This window comes from Agelaius phoeniceus, chromosome 1 (assembly GCF_051311805.1).
Source record: "Agelaius phoeniceus isolate bAgePho1 chromosome 1, bAgePho1.hap1, whole genome shotgun sequence".
Lineage (NCBI taxonomy): Eukaryota > Metazoa > Chordata > Aves > Passeriformes > Icteridae > Agelaius > Agelaius phoeniceus.
In genome coordinates this window covers 17,237,943-17,263,575 of record NC_135265.1, presented here as the reverse complement: position 1 = coordinate 17,263,575, position 25,633 = coordinate 17,237,943, and the positions used below count along the sequence as shown (strand labels likewise).

At 38.3% G+C, this 25,633-nt stretch overlaps 1 protein-coding gene across 1 annotated transcript in view; it reads left to right on the top strand.

Annotated features, from left to right (window-relative positions):
• Nucleotides 1-25,633, top strand: part of MYO3A (myosin IIIA) — a 118,440-nt gene that overhangs the window by 73,798 nt on the left and 19,009 nt on the right. Inside the window, exons 18-29 of the mRNA XM_077173813.1 lie at nucleotides 76-286; nucleotides 2,152-2,299; nucleotides 9,502-9,655; nucleotides 10,895-10,983; nucleotides 12,864-12,993; nucleotides 15,391-15,470; nucleotides 15,606-15,647; nucleotides 16,084-16,161; nucleotides 19,103-19,308; nucleotides 21,453-21,564; nucleotides 22,201-22,363; nucleotides 23,007-23,093. Of these exons, the coding sequence (XP_077029928.1) occupies nucleotides 76-286; nucleotides 2,152-2,299; nucleotides 9,502-9,655; nucleotides 10,895-10,983; nucleotides 12,864-12,993; nucleotides 15,391-15,470; nucleotides 15,606-15,647; nucleotides 16,084-16,161; nucleotides 19,103-19,308; nucleotides 21,453-21,564; nucleotides 22,201-22,363; nucleotides 23,007-23,093 (1,500 nt within the window). The remainder of the gene's footprint in view (nucleotides 1-75; nucleotides 287-2,151; nucleotides 2,300-9,501; nucleotides 9,656-10,894; nucleotides 10,984-12,863; nucleotides 12,994-15,390; nucleotides 15,471-15,605; nucleotides 15,648-16,083; nucleotides 16,162-19,102; nucleotides 19,309-21,452; nucleotides 21,565-22,200; nucleotides 22,364-23,006; nucleotides 23,094-25,633) is intronic.

Genomic DNA, 25,633 nt, shown 5'->3' with positions numbered 1-25,633 from the left:
CACAACTTGGGTACTTCTTACAGAGTCACCTCCCAAAATCTGTCTCTGAGCTCTGCCTGTGACATTCCTTCCCAGGTGCATCCCTGCTGTGTATTCAGGCAGATGAGCTGCAAGAGGCCCTCACCTCTCACTGTGTAGTGACTCGAGGAGAAACAATTATTCGTCCCAACACTGTGGAAAAAGCCACAGATGTCAGAGATGCCATGGCCAAAGCGCTCTATGGGCGCCTCTTCAGCTGGATAGTCAATCGCATCAACACTCTACTCAAACCTGACAAACATTTAAGGTAAAAGGAGATTTTCTAGATTGAAGATATATTCTTTCTGGGGTAATAATGTTGTCTTATGCTAGAGCATTTAGTGGAGTTAAGTTCTTTTCCTCTGCTACTTTTTTGTTTATGACCCCACCATGTCAAAAATGGTTTGTCCTGTTCATAGTACATAGTGAAAATACAGTAGATATGGTTGGAAAAGCATCTGGTGTTTTCCTGTTGATCTTTACTATTTAACCCTTTTGTTTCCTTTTGTACTTTTAACCCCATTAACTTTTAACCGTTTTTCTTTTGTATTTTATTCAGAGTAAGCTTTTGATATTCATCATGTTGATTACATTGGTCAAATTCTGCTCTTATTTACACTGATGCTGTTGCTTTTGTCACTGTTGTTATAAGCATGGTTTCATATATGTGTGGGAACAGTTTTTAAACACATTTATTGGAGGTATTGCCCACTTTACCCTTAAAGGGTGACATTTTAAACACCATATCAATAGCAAATAGCTTTCGGTTTGCATCTGGATTTCCTGGATTTTTTCTTCTTAAACATCAGAGGAGAGCCAAGGTTGCAATCCCAAAGTTTGTCTAAACTTTTAAGTATTTCATTATAGCAGAGCAACAATAAACAGAACTTTAATCAGTAAGTGATAGGATAAAATCCATGATAGATGGGGCAGCACTTCTGGCCTGTGTGCCTCTCTCAGTTGTCTGTTACAGAGCCCTTTTCAAACTGAATACTTGCTTTTATGCTGGTGAAGAGGGAGAAAATTCAACCTGAAATGCTCACTATAAAAAAACCCAAACAACTTTTGATTTATTTTGTGGTAGGAAAATAATTTGCATTTTCTGTTTTTATGTAATTAGCTCTGAAAAAGGAATGGGGCAGATAAATTTTAGCAGTCTATTCATCAAAAATGTAATTTTGAGACAGATTAAATAGTCACCAAATTCAGATCTCTCCACAATGAAACATTTCCCTTTCTGAGATTGACTTCATAAAGAAGTTAAGTGCTATTCATGAGTATTCATAGTATTCATGCTATCTTGAGGCTGATTCTTAATTTCTGAATTCCTAAATCTTTATTAAAAAATGGTTACAGATAGCCCCTCAAAGAGGTTGTATAGAAAGAATGCGATTTATATTTTACTTGCCTAGATAGGTCACTAATGTCAGCCTCAGTTTATTATAAAATTATATCATCTTAATTTTTTGCTTCAGCAAATAAGTATTAGAGCTTTTTTCCAGTCACAGAAGTGGTCGCATAGCTTGAGTATGCCCTACTTAAAATATCAAACTAAAGTTTTTCCAGTGCTTCTCTGGAATTTAATTGGTAATTTAAATTCATACTACATCCCAGTGCATAAAGTAGCTATTTAGCTGCATAAAAGGTCTAGCTAGTCATTCTTTCTACTTTAATGTTAAACTAAGCAATTTTAATTGTTATGAGTAAGCAATATGAACAAATAATACTTAATGACAACAGTCTTTAATTTCAGGATGCTGGTGAGTAAAGCTTGTGTTATTCCAAGAGAAACAAAAAGAACTGCATGTTCTTTTTGTACTGTAATCAGCTTTTTAGAATAATTACTTACAAATATTAGTGTAAAAAATAAAATTTTCAATCCCCTATTCACTTATCAGTTGACTTATTTGTTGTGTATCTGGTCTGCATTGCAGTAATATTTGAATTGATCTGCATTTATTTATTTCAAACTAATTATTTCAAATTGTCATTTTCAGAGAGATCTGGTTCAGCAAAACTTATCCTGTCTTACTGGTGTACAGATTTGGCCCATGATTTCCTTTTGTGAAATAGTAATGAAGGTGGTTAATGAAAAGTAAAGATAAACAATAAAAAAATATTTCATCTTTGCAGTGAAAATGATGACGGCTTGAATATTGGAATTCTTGACATCTTTGGCTTTGAGAATTTCAAAAAAAATTCTTTTGAACAACTGTGTATCAACATTGCCAATGAACAAATTCAGTTCTACTTCAATCAACATGTCTTTGCCTGGGAACAGGTATGTTTTGGTTATTTTGATTAAGCTTTAGTGTTACTAAACACAAAAACCATAAAGCTTTCAGTATTACTGAATGTATAAAACCTTGTCTCAAGAAACTACATTGTTCCTTCTCCATGATAGCTTGTAAATAGCAGATCATAAAAAATGTTTTTTAAGTATGTTTTCCATGAAGCAGTGCTTGCTATTTGCAAGTAAAATGCCAACATAAAATGCATTAAACTTGAAATTTGTAGTAACTAAGCAACAAAACATTGTGCACTGTGATAATCTGATTGATGCAAATGCAATGTTGTTTTCTTGAGGAATAATGAATGTTGTAATGTATGAGTCTCTAGTAAAAAAGTAAATGAGTGGTAACAAAATTTTGAAAGTGCAGGGTTCATAATAGTTTACTAATTAGCTCAATGAACACTGAAATTCCATTATTAAAAACTGCAAATCTCACAATTATTTCTTTCTTCTTGAGAAACTAGATCATGTCAGCTAAATAATGATGGATTTAATCTAAATCATTTACTTTAAAGCAGAGAAAAGGAATAGCATTGTAAATATAAAAGTTTATGAATTTGAAGAGGAGAGGGGAAAAAAACCTCAAAAAATCATCTCAACTTTGTAAATAATTTAATGAGAATTAAATTAACCACCTTTAAATCAGTATTCAATATTGTTCTTTGAAGAAATAACATTTTCAGGGAAAAAAAAAGATCTTGCTGAAAATTTAAATATTTCAGAATTCTCTATGGCAGAACAATCAGAATTCAAACCAGAGGTGAAATTATACTTTTGTTGTTTTACTGAAATTATTTGTTTTACGATACATGTATTAATATTCTCCTGAACTGTAATTTTAATTATTAGTAGAAACAGAGTATTTTTTCAGTGTTAATCACTGTTTCTTTTAAGGCTGAGACAGATACAGGTTTGGAATGTGTCTATGTATGCAGGTGTGTACATGCATGTACATGCATGTATCAATCTAGAGGTGTATATATTTATGTGTAATATGACAATTTTTTTTTTTGGCTCAACATGTTTTATCCTCTTCCCAATTATTTCAGGAAATGTTGTCTTGCAGTCTTGGATCTTGTAGTTCTTTTTATAGATTTATGTGCAAGATTACCAACACAGGTGTTTCCTTGGTTTAGTGTCATCTAAAAGCCAGAGAAAATTTACTAGATCTACTGTAATTACTTGGGCATCTTCTTTCCAAAGTACACCAATTCACAAAAGAATGGCTTTGGATATTGCTGTTTCTAAGAGTTGGGAGATGGAAACAGCACAGACTGCAGCATCAATATTTATTCCTGTCAGACACAGGCACTGACCAGGTCCCATGGACTTGCATTTGTCCACTTTGCTTCAATGTTCACTAACTTGATCCTCCCGTGCTAATTTTAAGTCTTCCTTGCTCCAGACTTTTCCCCTGGCCTCAGGAACCTGGGATTACCAGTCAAGACCAATGCAAAGAAGGCATTGAATATCTCAGCCTTTTCCAAGTCATCCATAAACTTGTCCAGCAGCAGGACCACATTCTCCCTAGTTGCCTTTTGTTGCTGAGAGACCAGCCTTGGTGTTCTTAGCCCTATTCCTGTACATCCAAATATTGCTTGAATGTTTCTTCTCTTTTTTAGAGTCAAGTTTAGTGTGATCTGCCTTTGCTTGTTTCTAGGTATCCTATTTCAGAACTTTTTGGTCAGATCTATATTATTGCAGAGTTTTGTGGTGTCACCATGCAGTAGGAACAGTTTGCTCCCTTGCATGTGCTTTGCTGCACCATGGTCAGGGTGGTTATTCTGCTACTGAGCAAATGAGGGGAAAAATTAGCTTCTTATTTTGGCAATATATAGTTTGCCCATTTCCCCCTGTAGGAAGTTAGTACAACTCCTCTATAGACTCAATGAAAGGGAAAAGTAATCTTTATTTACAGAATCTCTAAGTACATCAATTTTACCCATTTCCATTCATTCTCTCACAGATTTCATGGACTCTCAGATACATAGAATGCACCATGGTGTGGGTGGGTGGGTGTGTCTGTACTCAAATGGTCTGGCCAAGAAAATTTCTGAGTGACATATAGAATAATGGACAGCAGCTGGCAGTTCTTCATCATGTCTCTTACGTTCTTCTTGCTGAAATAGATTTTGGACATATCTTTTACAGCCTTTAGCAGTCATTCTTTGCCTCAAACTCTTATTTACTTCAGCATTCATAACCTTTAGGCAAGGTCATTATCTGGCTTTACTTGTTTGGAACATATATATTTTTATGCCTACAGTCCATTTCCTTGGTGGCCTCATAAGAAAATTGTGTGTGATGTGCTATAACCTCACAGTCATGCTCCTGCTGTCAGGTTTAGAGGGTGTTCCACTCACTAACTCTATGCACTGTGTTTTTATGTAAGTGAAGGCCTTCTGTTCTTGATGTAAGGAACTCTTTCCTCAGTTTTATTGTTATGAACAAATGTTCTTCATTCAAATCACAGGCTATTACACAGCTATTCTTTTAAGCCTATTTTTTCTGGTGCTTATATGCACATTCCATTCATATTTCATTGATACCAGTCCTAATATTTCTATTAAAAGTTTTCACATCCAGCCTGTAATACCAACCAAGTGATTGTCTACCTTAATGTACATCAAACCACTACATCAGATTATATCAAACTTCATTATAGTGTCTTGTAGCAGTCTCCAAAGAGACTACAGGAGTGCAGAAGGAACTATACAGATTAAGTTCATGCAAGTGTGGGTGTAAATCTGCCCCTTTCAGAAACAGGAAATGAGAAATGTGTTATTCTGCATTACAACCCAATGGCACAGAATGATTTGTGGTATGATTCATAGTCATTATCAGACATCACTTTTCACTTCTTCATTACATGGTTGTCCCAGTTTTACATCATAAAAACAGCCTTTGAGAAAGCAGGTGGCTCCAGAATCTTTCCTGTTCACTGTAAGGACTCTGCTGTGTTGACACCAGTAATGTACTTTAATTGTAAACTAAAATAAAAAATATCATTGATGGAAAACAAACACTAGGATGACCTCTGCCCTTTGCTGATGTATCTGCCTGACTTTACAAATTACTTTATATGCAAGGGTTTGTGTCTTAGACTCTAAAATATAGAAGTTATGTTTACAAGAAGGCTGATGCCAGAAGTCACCAAGATCTTTGTTGGCTTTCCCTTAGCCCTGACTGTTGTGCTGCTGGAGCTGTCCTGTCACTGGGAGCCAGGCTAGTGTCTCTCCACAGCCCTGTGCAGTGCCAGACAGACATGTCAACCTGCCCTGTGCTACCTCAGAAATCTGTAACACAACACTGCATTGAACCCTGTAGATATACCCAAGGAAGACTGAAGAATTTAAACTCTTTTATACTTCCTTCAAGAGACATTAAATGTACAGATACATTGTTTTTTCATTCCTCTCCCTGTTTTGCCCTGTTCAATATCATATCACATGCAATTTGATGAAATTTGACAGAACTTCTGGGAAGCTGAGGCCTAATTGGTTGATTACAGTTTAGTTTGTCATTAACTAACGTTCACCTGGTAAATAGTGATTATGTCATCAGAGAAGGTGAATCATATTTAGGCAACTTGACCAATGAGGCCAAGTAGTAAATATACACTCATAAGGCTGAATTGTACTTTCAGTGTTGCAGGTGAAATTGTTTTATCATTGTCAGTGGTCTCTTTTCTGTATCCGAATCTGAAAAGTGTTCCCAGTTTTGCTTTCCTTGAAAGTGTGGCCCACAAAAAAAAAAAAAGGCCACAGTAGTGACAGGATAGAAGAAAGGAACAGGTACCATCACAACCTGAGGCTCAGGGTGTCAGCTAGAGTGGAGTGTCTGTGGGCCAACATGGAAAACTCAAGTCAAAATGAAGAGAATTCATTCTTTATTGTTGACTTAATGTTTGCATTTAAGAATAAAGGCTTTAAGAATAAAGGCTTTTAGGCCTGAATGCAATCTCCTTTCATTAATTTAACAGAAAGACTGAAGTGGATGTATAGTTTAAGATAAAGGTAGTGTAGATTTCCACTAGTCAATGGAGACAAATAGATATATCCCTATCTCTGCTGACTGGGGAGAGAATGTGGCCTCTCAACTTAGTCACTGCTTTTTGTTTTGCTACCACAAGGGGTTTTTTTGGTCAATATAAAGCAAAGCAGAATTTTTTGGCCCTTCAGTCTTGTCCTTCAAGGTGTTCCCCTTACATATTAGATACTGTCATAAGTTACTTTCTGTCAGCTCCATGATCTGCAGGTCACAATGTCCAGCAAAACAGCCTTCCTATTCCTTTCCCATTTGTCATTCCCCCCGTAAGCAGTAAAAGGTGTAATGGCAGATAGGTAAAACATTTTGGAAAGTAGCAAGTTTGCTGTCAGTTGGGAGGATGATACTTTTCGCATTAAATATATGTAATGTTTATTTTACATTCTCATGACAGCTTAATCTTCTAGTTTCAGCTGGGAAAGGTTCCTTGTGAATAAGTCCCTGGTGTCCCCATTTAAACCAAAGTATCATCATAAAATGTTCTCAGTAAATGGCATTACTTTATCAAACATGAAGACCATTTCCTAATGCATTTTGTAATTCTTTATTACCATTGGTGTAACCAGGTGGTACAAGCTACTGTTACATAGTTTTGATCATAGGAAAGATACCATGAGATGGGAGCCCAATTAATAGTGTAACTCAATTATTCCTTTTGACATCCCATCCACAGGAATACTTTCTAATAGATTATACTTTATAATTTCAAGAAGTAGCTATTTTGTGGAGCTTTCTTGTCACAAAACATCACAGGGGTTTACAAAATCCTGTAGCTGATTCATCTTATTAATTCAAATAAGACCTGTTTCATTACAGTTTTATGATGTCTATCATTAAAGCTTTTATAATTGCTGATTGTATCCTAATTATGTGGTTGAAACCAGCACTGCATCAGAAAATGTAGTACAGTATCATTTCTGAGTCATCTGTCACACTGGTGCCTGGCTTGGTCATCAGCTGTCCTTCAGGAGCCCGTGGGAAGTGATGGAGTGAACTCCTTCATATCCTGCTGGGGAGATGGCAGCATCACCAAAGCTGTCAGGGCTGACACTTGTCCAGTTGTGAGACACAAAGGACACAAACTCAGTGGTCACACACACCCCTTGGGGGTCAGGCCCTGTGTGCTGCCTGGGCAGGGAGGGGAGCAGGTGTTGCTGTTATAGCATGGTAGTACAGCTTCAAAAGTTCCTTCCTTTTTCAAGGAGAGCAATTTTATCAGCTCTCTAAACCAACCTCTCTCACAAGTATTTGAAGTTGGAAAAAGTTTATGATTAGACAGGTTGGTTGAGGATGTCCGAGTGTCACAGAAACGTTCTCCTCTGATAGACCATCCTGAGCAGTCTCTCCCCTTGTCCCCTTGATAAGGGCACTCCTGATAATCCCAAGCAGTAACAGCTGGTTCCATGAACATCTGTGTGTCAGTGTAGCTGTAGCCCTCAGTTAAACTGCCCTTACTCCCATGTTATCTCTGGGAGATAACACAGACTCATTCCCTTTCTGCCACCAGCTCCTACAGGTCTATAATTAACTTCTCACCTATATCTGTGATACATTTATTACTCTCCTGTCTTGTCCTGCTACTCAGGTCATTGATTAAATTAAAAAGCAAAACTCCACCTGTCCACTGCTTCAGGGGAGACACGAAAGAGGTTAATGTTATTTGTCTCAAATGAGGAGGCCTCATGGTAGGTGAGATTCTTACTGATTACACCCTTGTGTGGCATATAAACTGAATTATAACCTATCCTTAGAGTGAAGAGTGTCCTGGGAAATTACATCAATCTGGATACTGGAAGAGTTTATATATATATTTCGTGTCCTCTTTCAAATGGATCAGCAGTTTTTTATTTGTGTTTGTATTTTTAGAGCAGTCTTATTGATTTTATGCCTTTGTTGTTTCTCTGAGATTAAGAGGTATGAAACAGGTGCTTTTCTGTTGTATATGAAAGTGAACTTCTTTTTTAAATGCTCAATGTGTTGCCTTCTTCACTCATTTGACTCGAGTGAATGACACATAAGGAGAGGCCTTCCAAGGTTAGAGGTCTTTGAACTCGTTAATATTAGCCATCATTCATTTTTGTGACACTCTTCTCACAATGGATTCAGGATGGCAAAACTGTGATGTTAACACCATACATGAATACAACACTTATAAAGTCTGTCCTTTGGCAGAGGGATGATTTTAAAGTCGATCAACAGCTCTGTGTTTCACAGTACAGCCTGCACAGGACTGAAGGCATCCCTGGCACAAACAGCAGAGTTGTGTGGTAGAAAACTGCTATTGCTTTACCTAATTCAAGCAAAAATGATGGGGGGTGTTAGTCCCTAGAGCAACCTTCTCTTGGTAAATCTGCAGCTGTCCTCTGCCTTGCTAAAGGATTAAGGAAGGTCATTCTTGTATTCTTCAGCTGTAATCTAAATTATAGTAAAGATAAAACCATTGCAACATGCTGTGGACACATTTGGGTTTTGTTTTTTTCTTAGTCTGGAAGGAATCCAGATATTTGCAGTCTTCAGGGAAAAAAACAGCCAGACCAAACCAAACAAAAGAAGCAAACAAAGAAGTCCAGCCCACCAGCTTTTCTGTTGTTTTTGAATCTTGGATAATACCTTTCCCTAGTTCCTTAAAAGGAATGAAAATATGTTAGAAGCAAATCTGAGGCAATTTATTTAATTCTCCACTTGAGAATTTTTCCACCTGTTTGAGGAGGGTGTTCAAACAAGTAAAGCCACTGGAACCTGTAGTCACTTTTGTAAATCTTAGCCATCACTTGGATCTGAGCAATGAGTTGGGAATGTAAATATAGCTTTAAATGGTAAAGAAATTTTCTACATTTCAGACCAGGGAAATAAATAGACCCTGAGGTCTCAATTTGCAAACAATATACTTTATCTTCTTCAACTCTGTTTCTTTAATTCTTGCTATTCCTGTAAAGTACCAAATATGCCATAGGAGTACTGAACTTACATATTGAAAACCAAAATCCCAGCTGACATTTGTTTCAGCAGAACCTTGATGGCTTTAGCCCTGAGGCATACTCTCTCAATGCAGTTTTAATTTGCTACAATTGACAGTTTGTGAATTATTTTCTGAAGTGGTTCTGTGTACACAGACAAAGCATGCCTTCTGTTTCTTGCTGCAGAATGAATACCTTTACGAAGGTGTTGACGCCAGAGTTATAGAATATGAGGACAACAGGCCCCTCCTAGACATGTTCCTGCAGAAACCAATGGGTTTATTGTCTCTGCTGGATGAGGAAAGTAGATTCCCACAAGCAACAGATCAGACACTTGTAGGTAAGTGTATGGTTCATTTCACAGTTTTGCAGCTTGTCTTCTGTTCAGTTTCTGTTTGGCACGTACAGTTCAGACTACATGCTAGTTATGTTTTTAGTGAGCACCATTTCAGTGTCAGTGTGTTTGAGGGAGACATGCATGCTGGGATGGTTGTGTCCTTGAGGTTCATAGAGAAACATCAAGAGTACAAATGAACCTAAGCTGCTGATTCAGGTTTAAAGTTCTCCCCACTTCAGGAATTTTTTGCTGCAGAGCTTGAAAAGCAAAGATCAAACTGAGTTAAAACTCTAGATTCATAGAACAAGAACATTGTTTGCAAAGTTCAGTCGTGCTCAGCTCTGAGATTTTTGATGAGCAGTATCTGAGCAAGAAGTTTAATACTTTTGAAGAGTAATGACTGCAAACATGCTTCAGTGACTTTCAGCAAATTCTGAATTACGACTTTAGGTGTTTTAGAAAACACTCAGAAAGCAAATGCTTTCTGAGTGTCTTCTAAAACACCTAAAGTCGTAATTCAGATCCTGAATATTTCAGTGCTGTTGAGTAGCTGCAATTACCATTGACTTCATTATTTCAGTGGTATTTCTGTGCAGATAAATTCTGGTTTTACTCATTTTGAATGTGCAAAATATCAAATTAGAGTTTTAGCCAACATGCAATCAGAAAACCTAATAACATCCAGTAACAATGCCCATGTTAAAGCAATTATATGAGCTTGTTGTTCTTTTATCCTCATGCTTTTTAGTCTACAGTACAGAAGCACTCAATCAGTGAATGTTTCTTCACAACTCCTCAAGGAATCCTAGGAAAGATTTCTGCATTTCTTCATATATATAGATAAAAATCTTGGAAAGGCAAGCCCTGGAAGTGTTCAAAACATATGTGGATGTGGCACCTGGGGACATGGCTTAGTGGTGAACAGAGTGGTGCTGGATTAAGGGTTGGGCTAAATGATCTTAGACATCTTTTTCTACCTTAATGATTCTATGATTCCATTATTTTCTGAGGTCACACATTAAAAAATTGGAACAAAGCAAGTAACTTGTCCAAGAGCTCCCATATTCTCTATCCAGTGTCTTTTGTTACAAGACCATTATGGTATCTCTGTCCTTGAAAACATCAGTGTCTGTTTGGTGCCTCTGCATTGGCTGAGAAGTCAGGAAGTCTCCTTGGAGGGATACAGCTTCAGAAGAGAATGTACAGCAACTCCAGTAAGATAAGCTATGTGTTTCCTTTCAGAAAAATTTGAAGATAATTTGAAATCAAAGTATTTTTGGAGACCCAAAAGAGTAGATCTAACCTTTGGAATTTATCATTATGCAGGAAAGGTAAGACACCTGATGATGTTAGTTGGTGATTGTGGAATGGTGGGACTGGCAGGAAGTAGAAGAGATCATCTGGGTTGATTGTCAACAGTTGTCTCTTCAGTCCAGACATGGGAATGTTGGCAGTGCCTTACATATCAAAAGTAAATTGAAAAGTTATTATCCCTCATTTTAAAAAAAAAGCAGTAGCAGGAGTGTATTTTTCTTAAATGTCACCAGGTAAATGAACTGACTGTATTATAGAAGACCCAAAACTTAACTACATAACTGGTATGTAATGCAACTCAGTGCTCTTCCCCTTAGTTCCTCAAAGTCCTGCACCATGCTTGTTCCCACTATTTCTAACCAGGACCCAGCTCCATTCTTTCTACTACCTCCTACACGCCATCAGCTTTTATTAGTTTTGTTCTTGGTCATCAGCCAGACAGAGAGTGCAGGCCCTACTTCCTGCTTCATTCAGTGAGCTCCTTCCTTCCTTCCTTCCTTCCTTCCTTCCTTCCTTCCTTCCTTCCTTCCTTCCTTCCTTCCTTCCTTCCTTCCCTTCCCTTCCCTTCCCTTCCCTTCCCTTCCCTTCCCTTCCCTTCCCTTCCCTTCCCTTCCCTTCCCTTCCCTTCCCTTCCCTTCCCTTCCATACAAGGTGACTGGCTGGTGCTGCACAAACACAGAGGAGCTGCATGCAGCAGGATGGCACTGGTCACCTGAACCTGCCTTGGGAAAGCAGGAGCTCCCACCTCCTTCTGAGCTCTTCTAAAGGGTACAGAGTGACCACTGATATCTCTCATAGGAAACCATGTTGGGTCTGTGCAGTGCTGGAGCAGCTGGCCCGGGAGGAGACAAATACTGCCCATCAGCTGATGGAAAATACCTTACCCCTTGTGTAAAACAGCCAGCTACAAAGAGCCTCTTGTAACTCCTCTGAACCTCATCTCCAGCTGAGTTGAATTTTACCAGCACAGCATAACTCACTGCAAGGAGTGGAAAGCCAGGTCTCCCTCTACCATTCCTGTTACCAGCCACTGAATATGGGGAAATACACCAGTGCCCCATCAGTGTTCAAAAACTCCTTCATTAGGAAGTTTGTTCACTGTCTAACTTATGTCTCCATTGCTGCCATGCAAATTCATTACCCCTAGTCCAGCTTACTGTGGAACTGGAGAACAATTTATTTCCTCTTCCTTTACAAGTTTTTTTCATCATTTAAGACTGTTGCTGGGTTGTTCTATGATAGGTTTTTCTAAATATTATGTCCCGGTATCTTCTACCCTTCTTGGCAGGTCAGGTTTTCTTGTGAATCTCTTAGACCATCAAGATAGAACCCTGAAGCTACAATTTGAATTAGGTACACCATTCTTGGAATTTTTAGAGAGATTTCAGTTGCCAGTATGCGGTTTGTGATTCTGCAAACTTCCACTACAATTAATAGAGAGATCCCTAGGAAGAGTGTTGAGTCCTGGGTCCAGTACAGCATAATATGAACTGCACAGAAAGATTGTACAGTCATATGGGTAATGCTGTGTGATGTGGTTGACATCAAGTGCATTGTTAATTGTGCATTAGCACATGTACAGGTGTAAAGGAGGACTGCAGCACACTTGTCCTGGTGATAAATCCACACAGGTTAAAACTACTACCTGCATTAGGAAAAATAAATGTCTCAAGCTACTTTGGAGTTATAGATTTGCTTTTAGTGATTTGCATCATATCTCAGTATTGAAAACATAGAACTTTCAGTGATCAAAAAAGAAGACTAGAAGTGAGAGTGACCCTGATTGCTGAAAAACTATTTGTGTATCTTGTTAAAGTAAAAGCCCTATTCCAGAAAGCTTAAATTTACAATTACTTTTCAAAATCCAAGAAGATGTATAAATGCACTTTTTAAACAGGTTCTATATAATGCAAGTGGATTCCTAGCCAAAAATAGAGATACTCTGCCAGCTGATATTGTGCTGCTACTGCGATCATCTGAAAACAACCTGACACGACAGCTGGTAACTCACCCTCTCACAAAAACAGGTATTGCTGTGTGGTGATCTTCTCAGCTTTCTCCAGCCTTTATGATGACCATTGCTAGGTTTCATATGATCACTCATTGATGACATTATACACTTTGTGGCTTCACTTTCCAACCATGGAATCTATACTGAATGGAGCTGCAGCCATCTCAAGCTGCAGGGGAGATATTGGTCAGGTCAAATGCCAAGGAAGTGGTAGAGACTTCTTTCAGGGTCCTGTCTTCAGGGTAGGGGATCAAGACAGGGAGTGGAGTGCATCTCTTGAGCTGAGGACTGAACAGGAAGGATTAGGTAAGTCATTGGCCTGTTTTGGACAGGGCATTTATAAATTGCTTCAGTGCAATTTATCTCTAAGTAGCAGAGAACAAAGGTTGGGGCTCCTAACATCTGTTGCAAAGACTGAGAAGACACTCCTCTATTTTCAGTCTTAGAGTTCTTTACAATAGCTATCTGTTGGGGTCCTTGTAGTAAGCTCTTCCTGAAGAAATTTGTAAGTAGAGGTGGAGGAATAAAACTGGCTCTACAGAAAAAATTACTCCTAAATTGCACCTTGTTTGAACTATGTCCTTGCAAATTGTCCTGCCTTCCACTGCAGGATGATGGGTAAGTTTACTTACAACCAGTTTGTTATTGTGTTGTAGTACTCCCTGTGTGATGGCATTGATGCCATATAGTAAGTACTTTACAACATTACTTTCTTGTACAATTACATGGGAGACATATTTCTACCAGAACAGAAAAGCTATATTGGAAGAGCCTAATGGAAATGAAAATGTTATCATAACTTACAGAAGCTGAGGTTTTGGCAAGGCTTCTGTTCTTTCAAAGGGAGCTTTGCTAGTAGAATGCAAAATTTGGTCTTGGAGTTTTATTTTAAGTGAGTGTTCCTGGAAAAACACAGAGTTCAATGCCCTTGCCTGAACTTTTTGACTTGTTGATATTTGCTAATATACTAAACTATAATTTCCATGGAGTCCAAGTAAGCATCCAAATAGTTCCAAGAACTGATCCCAAGTCTTCATGTTTTGCAAGATAACTCTGAAGGCTGTTTTTGTCTTCTTGTTAAATATTGTGAAACACTGCATGTAGCATTTCAAAACTGACTCAAACCTTCCAGCTACAGCCACCTAAAAGTTAGGCTGATCTGTGTTATTTATCTAGAATCAGAGTAATTGCAGAGAATTACCCAAAGTCCAACCCATCTTGCCTATCTCTTGGGATGAGAAAAATCTCCTCTGAAGGTGTCTCTCTCCACTGAATACAGCAGGGATCCTGTAGACACCTCACTTTCAGATAGCTAAAGTTAGCTGTGAGTAATCCTCTCTTTTTCCTTCCCACCTTGTGATACTCAGCTGAACCCCATGGAGGTTTAGGCCTTGGTATCATCACATAATACCAGGTGCATTACCATGACACATATTTGCAGCTGTTATTCCAGCTCTTATCCACCTCTTCCTGATAGCAGCTGAGCACAGAGAGATACAGGCTTTCCCAGTGGAGAGGGAGATCACAGAGGTGTTATGTTATTAGCAGAAGCAGTGGCAGCATGCAGCAATATTTAGAGTTTATCAACACAGAGAGGCATGATGGAAAGCTCAGCAGAATTTTCATTATTCCTTGAAAAGACCAGTATCTGTGCAAAACATGTCAATGCACCTAGTCCTTCAAGGTCATCATAATAAAGGTATTGCTTGGCTTAGAGTTCCAGAGTTAGAGCTTTAAGACTTTGCCTGTGCTAATAAACCAAACAGAGCCAGTGAATAGCAGCTGAAACATTCCCACAGGGCTGCTTATTCTGATAAATGATTAGAATGCCTCCCTGGGACAGTTTTAGTCCATGTGAGCTATTAGCCTTCCAGGAATACTGAGCCACACTTCAGAGAAAGGACAGGCCAGTGATGGTTTCCAGCAAGTTCTATGGAAAGATACAATCTTATTTTTACTGGGGGTTGAAAGTGAAGTAAAGAGTAGAGTTTAGGTGTATAAACTTGAGTCATGCCATGTCACTTTTCCTCAGGGCCAGGGAAGGGTATTAGCACTTTTTTCTTTAATATGTAGCATTAGAACTAGAATAGAACGGTAACATTCTTAGGGTAAAACCACAAGGATGGTCTAAGATGTATCTATCTTACCTTCTACAGCAGTCTGTTTATTTTTTTATCTAGCAGATGACATATGAGCTGAAGGAGAAAAAAACATGTTCTGTGTTCATGCAACTTCTTCAGAGCTCATTCCATCCCAAGGGTTAAAGGGGAAATGAGGACACACTCTGAAAAAGTCAATGATCTTTGTAATCATATGGTTTCACTGGGAGCATGAATAGGGTGGTTCAGAATCATTCTTAGTTTAGATGAGATGTAAGCACTGTGGTATGTTACTTTCTTTCATCTTCCCATAGGTAACCTAGCACACACCAAAAGCAAAACTACAATCAGTTATCAAATGTGGACCTCCCAAAAATCAATCAGTCATACAAAGGTAAGAAAACTGATTTTGTGATTCTGCATTGAAGCCTAATTTAAACTAGAAAGGCAGTTGCTGTTTTGGTATTGAAAGTAAGTGAGTAACCCCTTCCTTGGTTTTTCTCCCTCTTCTATTTTCTTTTCTGTTTAGCTGGATATCTTTGTGTTGTGCAATTCATATTCCTTCCGTGAGGTAAAAACCTAACATTTCCCTTCTTTCTGGCTATAGTTTTATAACAACTTCAGGGGAAAAAAAATACTATTTCCCAGCTGTATTGTAGCAAAAAAAGAAATTAAAATATTGGTGTGGAGTATAGCTACATTCCTTAGAAAACTATCAAATTAACAGTGATGATGAAATAACAGACAGGACCTCAGACATTGTCCAGTTATTTGTGGCAGTGATTAGATGCTCTGTTACCAACTTGTGCCCTTTGTGTGTGTGAATGTTTGTGTATTGTGTAGCAAAGTGTTGGTGTCACTGATTTGTGCTAGTGATCATGCTGTAACTTTTGCTGTTTAGAATACTTTTAAAATTATGTATGTTGTCTGAGGGGTGCTTTCTTGTGGCATTGGAAAGGGCACTGCAGGCTAACTAGCGATAAAATGTTTTTTCTTCATCTTTATAGAATGAAGCAGGAGATACTGGACATCATCCAAGAGAAACAACCAGCATGAAAACACAGACAGTTGCTTCTTATTTTAGAGTAAGATGTCAGATCTTTTAATAAATATTTCTAGAGTACAAAAAATGCTGATTCTTTTACTTTTTGAAATGCACCTGTTGAGTTAGAGTCAGTAGTGATCCATTTAGAGTTTGTGGACTGTATATATGGTGCAGCAGTCTGTGCAGTACAAATATCTTGAGGAGATTGTGATGTTTCATGTTTAACTGTACTTGGTTGCACAGCCACCTTGCTGTCATGGTGATGTATGATGATCAATATTAATCTTTCACTTGCTTGTTTTTCCACCAAAGAAGAAAAAGAGAGATTGGAGATTTGTGGTATAGCATTTCCTTAAGAGTTTTAAAAAGAGGGAAAACTTAATTGGAAGCAGGAGCTCCAGAGAAAGTTCTCGATGGTCACTGCACAGAGGCCACCCAGAGTTCATCCTTGTGGCTCCTTCAGCAGTGCTCTGGATCTTCCCAAGCACTGGCTCTGCTGCTGGTCCTAAAACAGCAAATAGCAGTGAAGAGCATCTGAAGTGGTGCACAGAGTTGGTTCTACTCTGAATTTCCAACTCTTGTTTAGTCATCTGTCCCAGCAAACCATCAAGTGGCTGAGGGAATGTTCATGGTGAATGTAGCGCACAGCTCAAAGGAATGCCAGGTTTGCTGATGACACTAAATTGAGAGGAGCTGTCAACTTCTTGAGAGCAGAGAGGCTCTGCAGAGAGACCTCAACAAATCATATGACAATTCAGAAACACAATGACCAAATTCTGCATCTGGAATGAGGCAGCCCTGGTTGTGTGTAGAGACTGGCGAATGGGAGGCTGGTGAGCAGTGCCATAGAACGAGATCTGGAGGTCCTGGTCCATGGCAAGGTGAACCTGAGCCAACAGTGCCCTGGAAGCCAGGAGAGCCAACCCTGTCCTGGGGGGCATCAGGCACAGCATGGCCAGCAGGGTAAGGGAGAGGATTATCCTGCTCTGCTCTGCACTGGGGCAGCCTCACCTCGAGTGCTGGGGGCAGTTCTGGGGGCCACAATATAAGAAAGAGATTAAACTGTTAGAGTCCACAGGAGGGCCATGAGGATGGTGAAGGTCTAACATTTAGGAGGGGAGCCCTATGAGAAGCAGCTGAAGTCACTTGGTCTGTCCAGCCTGGAGAATGGGAGGCTGAAGGGATACCTCATTGCAACCTTCAACATCCTCACGAGGGGAAAAGGAAGGGCAGACACTGATCTCTTCACTCTCATGACCAGTGACAGGACATAAGGGAAGGGCACGAAGCTGAATCAGGGGAGGTTTATGTTGGATATTAGGAAAACATTCTTCACCCAGAAGGTGGCTGGGCCCTGGAACTGGTTCTCCAAGGAAACGGTCACAGCACCAGCCTGGCAGAGTTCCAGGAGCATTTGGACAATACTTTCCATCACAAGGTGTGATTCTTGGGGTGTCCTGCACAGGCCAGGAGTTGGACTTGATGATCCTGATGAGTTCCTTCCAAGTCAATATATTCTTATGATTTTATGACCTGTAGGAGTTCACTTACATCTATGTCAGAACAATGAGGAGCCAGATCTCTCTTTTTTAGATACAGTTGCACAGCTTTGTGGACTGGGAAGGATAATTTCAGTTTAGGTACCACAGTGGTCCAAAGCTATATACTGTTCGAATATTCTAGATGGAAAAAAAAATATTGAATCTCATTCAAATTAATGTCTATGACTCAGTGCATTATCAGCACTTCTAGCATCAGAGGCTGCAAATGAGTTAATTATGTTTACACTTTTCTGATACTATTTTCTGCCATGGACATCCTTGCTTAGATCATGATAGCTAATGCTCTTAAATAAAAATCCACCTTCAGCCCCACTGGTTTACTCATACACAGAAATCTATGGGTGACTGAGAAAAGCATATGCCACCTCAGACTGCATGGAAAAAAATGTATCCATTAGCATGTCCTACTTGTTTGTGTTCAGTTGGCACACTGGTGATGGAGCTAATTAAGCACTTTGCTGTATGGTGCAGCTTCTGTCCAGAACGGAATTGCCCATTTTAATAGGAAACATATGGCTCTTGACGTCCTACACTGGTTTCATGTAACCAACCTACTGCTGAGCTGCATTACCTCCTGGCTGCCTCTTTCTGTTGAGTCAGGTTGAATCTTGAGGAATGAGTCTCTTCATTTGTGTTTTAATTTGATCCTCCCATGAAGCAATTTTTCAAAACACCAGTCAAGGTTGTTTACAGTCAGATTCCCCTCAGCTGGCATGGAGAGGCTGCATCCCCTCTGCTAGCCTGGTACTCTGGGGAGGTGGGAAAATTGCAGCTTTGGAATTGTGATCTTCTAGCTTTGCCATCCTTGGAAGTTTCCTCTTGGCAGGGCAGTTACCATATCACCATCAGTCTATACAATGAGCAGGACACACCAAGATCAGAGCAGTTCAACCAGCCCTTCTTCTGGGGTAGCCTTCATTTCCTTCAGTCTAATGAAGGAATTGAAATATTTACTGGCTTGCTGCTGTTCCCCTTCCCATCCATTGATGGATGATTTACTCTCTAGGTGAAAAAGGGTCTTCAAATAGGTGACAGCAATAAAAAGAAAAATGGCTGTAATTACCTAGCAAAAAATGGCTGTAATTACCTAGATAAGCAAGTAAATGTGAGTGTAAGTATTCTGTCATATGTTGGACATCATCGAAATCTGTGAGAATGTTCTGGATGAAATTTGGTACATTTATTTGGAATCAGTGTTTCTTGCAAGTAGTATAAACTATTTGATGCTTTTCTAGCTTAGAAAAGCTAGAATTTTTTTGGGGTCATTTACTTCATCTACTCTTAAACTATCAGCCTAATGACATGTATATGGTTTTGGACATGATTCTGATCATATGAAGTAAAATTTCAACTACACATGGACCTATATACCAGTTTCCCAAGTATCCTGGTGACAGATCTCTTGTTACTTTTTTGCAGTATTCTCTGATGGATTTGTTATCCAAAATGGTCGTTGGCCAGCCCCATTTTGTCAGGTGCATCAAGCCCAACAACGACCGGCAGGCAAACAAGTTTGACAAAGAGAAAGTGTTGGTTCAGCTGCGTTACACGGGAATCCTGGAGACAGCACGGATCCGCAGACAGGGCTACTCACATCGTATACTCTTCGCTAACTTCATAAAACGGTAACATCGACGTGAAGAAGCTCTTTTCTCTCCTACAATTGCCAGCCAGTGCTTGTTAAGCACCAGCATTGTTTTTGGCGTGGTCTTTGAAAAAAATAAAGGACATTTCCTGTGACAAAGAAGGTTATAGGCAGAATGACCAAGAGTAGTTCAGGCACAAGATTAGTAACGTGTTTTTGATGGGTAGGGAAAGATGATGAATCACAGAATGATTTCTGTGATTCAGGCTCTCTGAGCATTTGGGTAGAAATTTACTTGCTTATACTCTGCAAGTTTCTTCAAGGACTTGAGTATTAGAAATGCATTACTTCAAATAAAAGCCAAGAATTTGCAGCCACAGCATCCAAGGAACACCACAGTTTCTCTAGCTCCCAGGTTTCAGCACTGTGCAACATCTGCTTGTGCAAGGGTAGATGATGATTTGGGATTCCTAGTCTAGGGCTGAAAAGTTTATTGAGTGCAATAAACTGCATAGTGTTGTTTAAAATATAATTCATAGTATTAGTCACTTCTGTTAAGAAGCAGAGTAATGAACTCAGTGTGGTTGTATTATTCCTTTAGCTACCTTCTTCCTTCACCCCAAAAATCTGTACTTCTCTCTTACAAATAAAGACCCTGAGTATTTGTCTCAGTCAGAACAGAGTTGTATGGAATGGAAATCAAAACTGGGAAGAAGCAAGCATCACCTATTTGGACAGAAGCACTTAAAAGAAATAGTGCACTAGAAAGAGAGCTAGTAGCAGAGTGCTGCAGGTGCACGAGATGAGAGGGGAACAGCAAAGTGATGTTTTTAAAGCCCTGTTTTTGGAAAAAAATAATCCTGGAACTGTTGCTGTTTTGGAAGTATGCAGCTTTTAGAAGAGTGCAGCATGGAAAGAGATAGTTATCACTACATGATGTGCTGTAGCTTTTGGTAACTGATTTTTATTTTAAAAAATCCCAAACTTAACTGTTCAAGTAACATAGATAAAAGCAGTAAACATAATGGGGTAGCTCTCTAGAGACTGTGCCCCTGATTACAGTGAGACTGTGCAGATCACTGGCACTGAGGACGTGGCCCTCTAAGGAAAAAGGATTTTTATTAAATGTATGTCTTATTTTGGTTTTGGGTTTTTTTAGTAGTTGAGAGTTACAGGTAGACCTGAGATAATGGCATCATTGTTTGGTTGTAATAAAAATAAGCCAATTCATTGTGTTTTACAAAAAGAAAAAAAAGGGAACTGTAGGTGGTAATGAAGAAATCGACATTGTCTCTTTTGTTATTCCATGAGCAAACTGTTACCATCATTTAAAGCTGGTAAACCCAGGCTTTGTGTTTAAAGAACACAAGCCTGAATAACAAGAAAACCAGAATGTACTGTCAGGAAGCACATATAATTAATATAATTTTCTTAAATTAAAAAGCCAAGATAGATATGGTTCATTTTGTTATAGAGCATTTTGGAAAGTCCTGGAACAAACAAGTATTTTCTATCCAGCAGCTGAGCTGGCGTATCACAGGTAATTTTTATGAGTGAGCATCGTGACCTCTTTTCCTAGTCAGAATTAATTCTGAGTAATGAGTTTGCCAGATTAAGTGCTTACAGATGATGTGTCACAATGGCACTTACATGTTCCAAAAGGATCTGCAAAACTGATACCAAGGAGCTAACAAGAGCTGGGATGCATCTCAGCATCTATTCAGATATTAAGTATCTCAAAGGCAGATGGTCTAGCACATGAGACAAGATAGGAAATTTTTGTGACATTTCTAAATATAAAATAATATAATTTAGACAGAAAAGCTTTTAAAATATTTTTATTTTATTTTTATATTGCCACTGAAATCACTTTCACAGTATGTAGTGAGCAGGAAAGAAATGTTGTGCTATTCTACTTGGGTTGAATTATTTTTAAAAACCTTCTGGTGTTGGTATAGAATTAAAAAACTCTCCAGGGTTTGTAACATGTCACTCATCCACTTTTGATTGAGTTCCTTAGTACTGTGTAAATAAATAACTGCACTTTATTTCATATGCTGTTTTTTTTTTAAGTGCTATGTTTTCTCTCATGCAATTGTTTTTATTACTTAAAAGAATGGTTTAAATGTATGTGCATGTATTATCCTCCATTAATCAAATAAAGAATCATGCATTTGTCTTTAGGTATTACCTCATCTGTTACAAAACAAATGATGATCCTCCAGTCAGCCCGGAGACCTGTGCTGCCATCTTGGAAAAAGCCCACCTTGACAACTGGGTTCTTGGAAAAACTAAAGTAATTTTTTAATATACTGTATCTTCTTCATTCCAGTATGCTATTGTTAAGATATTAAACAATTTGTTTTCTCACCCATTTGGTTGGAGTAGCTGTTGGTCTCTACTCTTTTTAAAAAGTTAAGACCTTAATACACACCAGGAATGTGTTGGCAACCCTTGTTCTGGATTCATTTTTCCAGACTTATGTGAATTTCATGCTTGATAAAAGCAATTTAGTAAATAAACTATGTTTTAGGTTTAAAATTGGGAAATGGAGCAATTGAAGGTTCCAGATATGGATCACGTTTATATAATAATGTACATTACATTTGTGAGGTTAACAAAACTGTCAGCCTTGTAGTTTTGAAAACAGATTTATAGTTACAGACTGAAGATTTGCACTGGAACTTTCAAAAATCTTGCCATAAAAAAATTAATAAGCAGGGACTGATGAAAGATGTTGAAGAGAAGAGTAAGGTAAACTAATATCCCAAACAAGGAAAATGTTATCTCTAAGAATTATCCTTTAGGTACTACAACTGAAGGGTCTGTTCATCATTTGAAACCAGCTTGTAACTCTTGCTGATGTTAAATGGATTGAGTGAATAAAGGGCAGGGAAGGTAACTAAAACTTCTGTTTGTTTCTCTTTTTAAGGTATTCCTCAAATACTATCATGTGGAGCAGCTGAATTTAATGCGGAAGGAGACAGTTGACATGATTATTTTGATTCAAGCTTATGTCCGAGGGTGGCTGGGTTCAAGGAGATACAAAAAGATAAAGGAACAAAGGGAACAAAGTGCTATTAAAATACAGTCAGGTAATAGCTTTAAAACATTTAACATGTTGCTTAAAGTTAGTGCATATGTACAGTTGATTGATGAATGTGCATGCTGGATGTGGATTTTGCTCTTTTCCTGCTGTTACATTTGACAAAATATCTTATACTTGGTCATATCTGTTCTTATGAAAAAAAATTTCTTTTAACCAGGTTATTACAATCTCTTTACTGAAATTACATTTATCAGTGTTATATTTAAAAGGCAATTTTAAGAATGGAAGGATGTGATTGCACAGATGATACTCTTATTAATAATATTCTGGCATGCACTGACAAGGTTGTATAATGTAATAATGAAAATAAAATATATTAACTGTCCTAGATAATAAGGCAAATTACCCTGTTGATGGAGGCATCAACTGATTTTTTTAATACTTTCAAACATAATCTTATTTTACATTCTGATTATCTTGTGTTTTATATTCATTTGTTTCATAATAACTTTATTGACCAGAAAATGTATTTTTATGTAGATTTATTATTTGTGCTTGTTTGCCGTGTTTTCTGAAACATAAAGCCTGTAAAATATTTATGAATATTTGAATAGAGGTCTGTAATTCCAGAATATTTTTATTCTTTTTTGTACCTAGTGGATTACCTAGTTTTTAACATCTCTTTTCAGCTTACAGGGGGTTTGTTGCTCGTAAAGAATACAAAAATGCAAAGCATAATAAAAAAGTGGAAGAATATATGATCAAATTTCAAGCAAGTAAGAATTGTTTGCTTTCTTGGCTTTTAATGTGTTATCCATACACAATATGTTGACCCAGATTCTCACTATACTGATTGACTATGCTTATTTGCATGTTCTGTGGTATAACTTATCTATTATATGTCTATATACAGTGGCTGAAATGGGTGACTCTGTTACCTGCACCTCAGAGTGATTTAGGCATTTTCAATGCTGTAAAGTGGGATGCTCAAATGCCATAGCAAACCTTGTCAGTAATTACAAAGGTGACAACCCAAATGTAATCTAGTGTTGCCAGTGCCCAGGCTGTCTAGATTTAAACAACCTAAGATATGCCTTCATGAGTATATACCACCACCAGTGGTGGTTTTAATCATTGTCAGATGCATCTGTTAATTGCACTGGACGAGTGTGTACTGAAGATCACTTCACTGCAGTTGGTAAATCTTTATCTGTGTAGGAAACAATCTAAAACCAGCATAAAATCCAGTAATGTGCCAAAAATTAGTACACATCTGAACACAGCCAATTATATTGGAATATTTAGCAAATGCAAAAGTATAAAGTTACCATTTTACTCTGTTAATGTCCCAAGTGTTTCTTTTTGTCCACCTGCTTTCATATCTGTTGCATTTCAACTTCAGTGTAGTGAAGTTGCATTTCAACTTCAGTGTACAAGAAGCCAAAACTCAAATGAAGTCCATTTTTACTTAGCTCTCTCCATTTTTTCCCCCATTTATTTCTAAAGCAATACAAAACTTCTCTTCCAGTTTGAATACAAAGCTTAGACAGCAACTATATCATTACAAACTTCTCAGAAAACCTCAAAAGTGAACCAGAATAGTCTAAAAAGACCAGATGCAGCTTATATTGCCATGCCCATTGATAACTTGTTTTGTTTCAAAACTACTCCTGTTGAGTTGCTTTTATATGAAAGTGGAAAGAGAATTGTCTCAGAAATCCAGGAAACTCAAGAAGTATTCCAAGTGCTTTACAATTTCCACTTTTCTAAGGCTCTGTCAGACTGCAATATAAGATCCAACTGTGCTACTTCCAATAAGTATTTGTGTTTCTTTGTTATATCCAGTTTTATCCAGTTTTTGCTATATCCAGTTACCAAGGTTAATTTATACCCATTTTATATGGTGCTTCTTACATTGATTGACTGCACCTACTGGTGCCCAGGTTGGTCTAAGTTATGGGTGGGGAATGCTAAAGCACGTAAAACTTAGCACTAAGTTATATGAATGTGTTGGAACAGACTGCTAATGCTCCCTTCTCATTTTCAAGTGAGCTTGACCTTTTCACTGTTATGCAAAACACTCTCAGCAGAGCTGAAGAAAGAGTCCAATATATACCATGTCCACAGGATATTTAAGTCACCTGAATCCACTATCCCCATAATCTTGGTACTGCATTTGGAATTAAGAGTTCAACAGAAATATTTTGACAAAACACTATGTTATTTTTATTTTGCCAGGGATTAGCCAATTTGTGCTGAATCCTTGGAATTGTAGATTTGTCCAAATCACAGCACTGTGGAGACTGTGCCAGTTCCCATTAGGAAATTATTTGCGAGTTCAAAAGTTTTTGAAGCAAGATTCTGAATGCAATTCAGATTCTGATTAGGACACTTCAGTGTAGATGTCTAAATGTGATCTATATGTCTAAACTGCTGTTATAGTCAGTAGAGCCTAGGGTTTGAATAATTTTATTTAAAATCAGCAAATGCTCAGCTCATTTGCCCTCATACCAGTATCTAGTGTCATTCGAGGTGCCCTGGTTATCTGGTCTGGCCTCCAGCTTTCTTTCACCTGGTATAGCCAACTTTTCGTGTCCAGAAAGTCCCATCTGTCCTGTTCTTTCCGCCAGCTCCATGTGGATGCCTTGCTATCCTGGAGCACTTCAGATGGCACCAGATACCAATGTGCTGGCAACTGCATCCAGGCCCCAGTGATCTGTCAGCACCTAGGTGGCCCAGGGAAGGCCCATGTTTGAGTCCTTACTTCTGATTCAAACCAGAAAATTAACCTTGTGCCTCCCACAATGCACTGGTAGGGAGTTTCTCTGCCACAGTGCACCTGGTTACTGTGGAGCTTAGCACATCTTTCATGTTGAGCATTTTCATTTTGAATATTCAGTCTTTGCAGAAGGAGCATGAGCTAAGTCTTCTGTAACTGCTGAGCTATAAGATTCTCAGTTTCTCTCTGATCTATTGAGTGTTCAGCTAATTCCAAGCCTGTGCCAGTTGACAACCTGGTAATCTCTATAGGCTGATAATCAGGCATTTCCCATGGAGATGAAAGACAGAGTCAAATCAATTGCCTGAATCAGGCAAAGCAGGTACATTAAGCTCAGAGTACTGTGTTCTAGAGGCACTTGTACAGCTCTGTGCTTCTGTTTTATTCTGCATCTTCCTATATTTTCTTTATTCCAACAAAATTGAAGAAAGAGCTTGTTTGTATCCTCATGTAGAATGGGTACAGCTTTCTGAAATCTCAAAAAGGTTTTATGGGAATCATTTCAGATGAAACATAATCATAATAGGCACCCTGGTC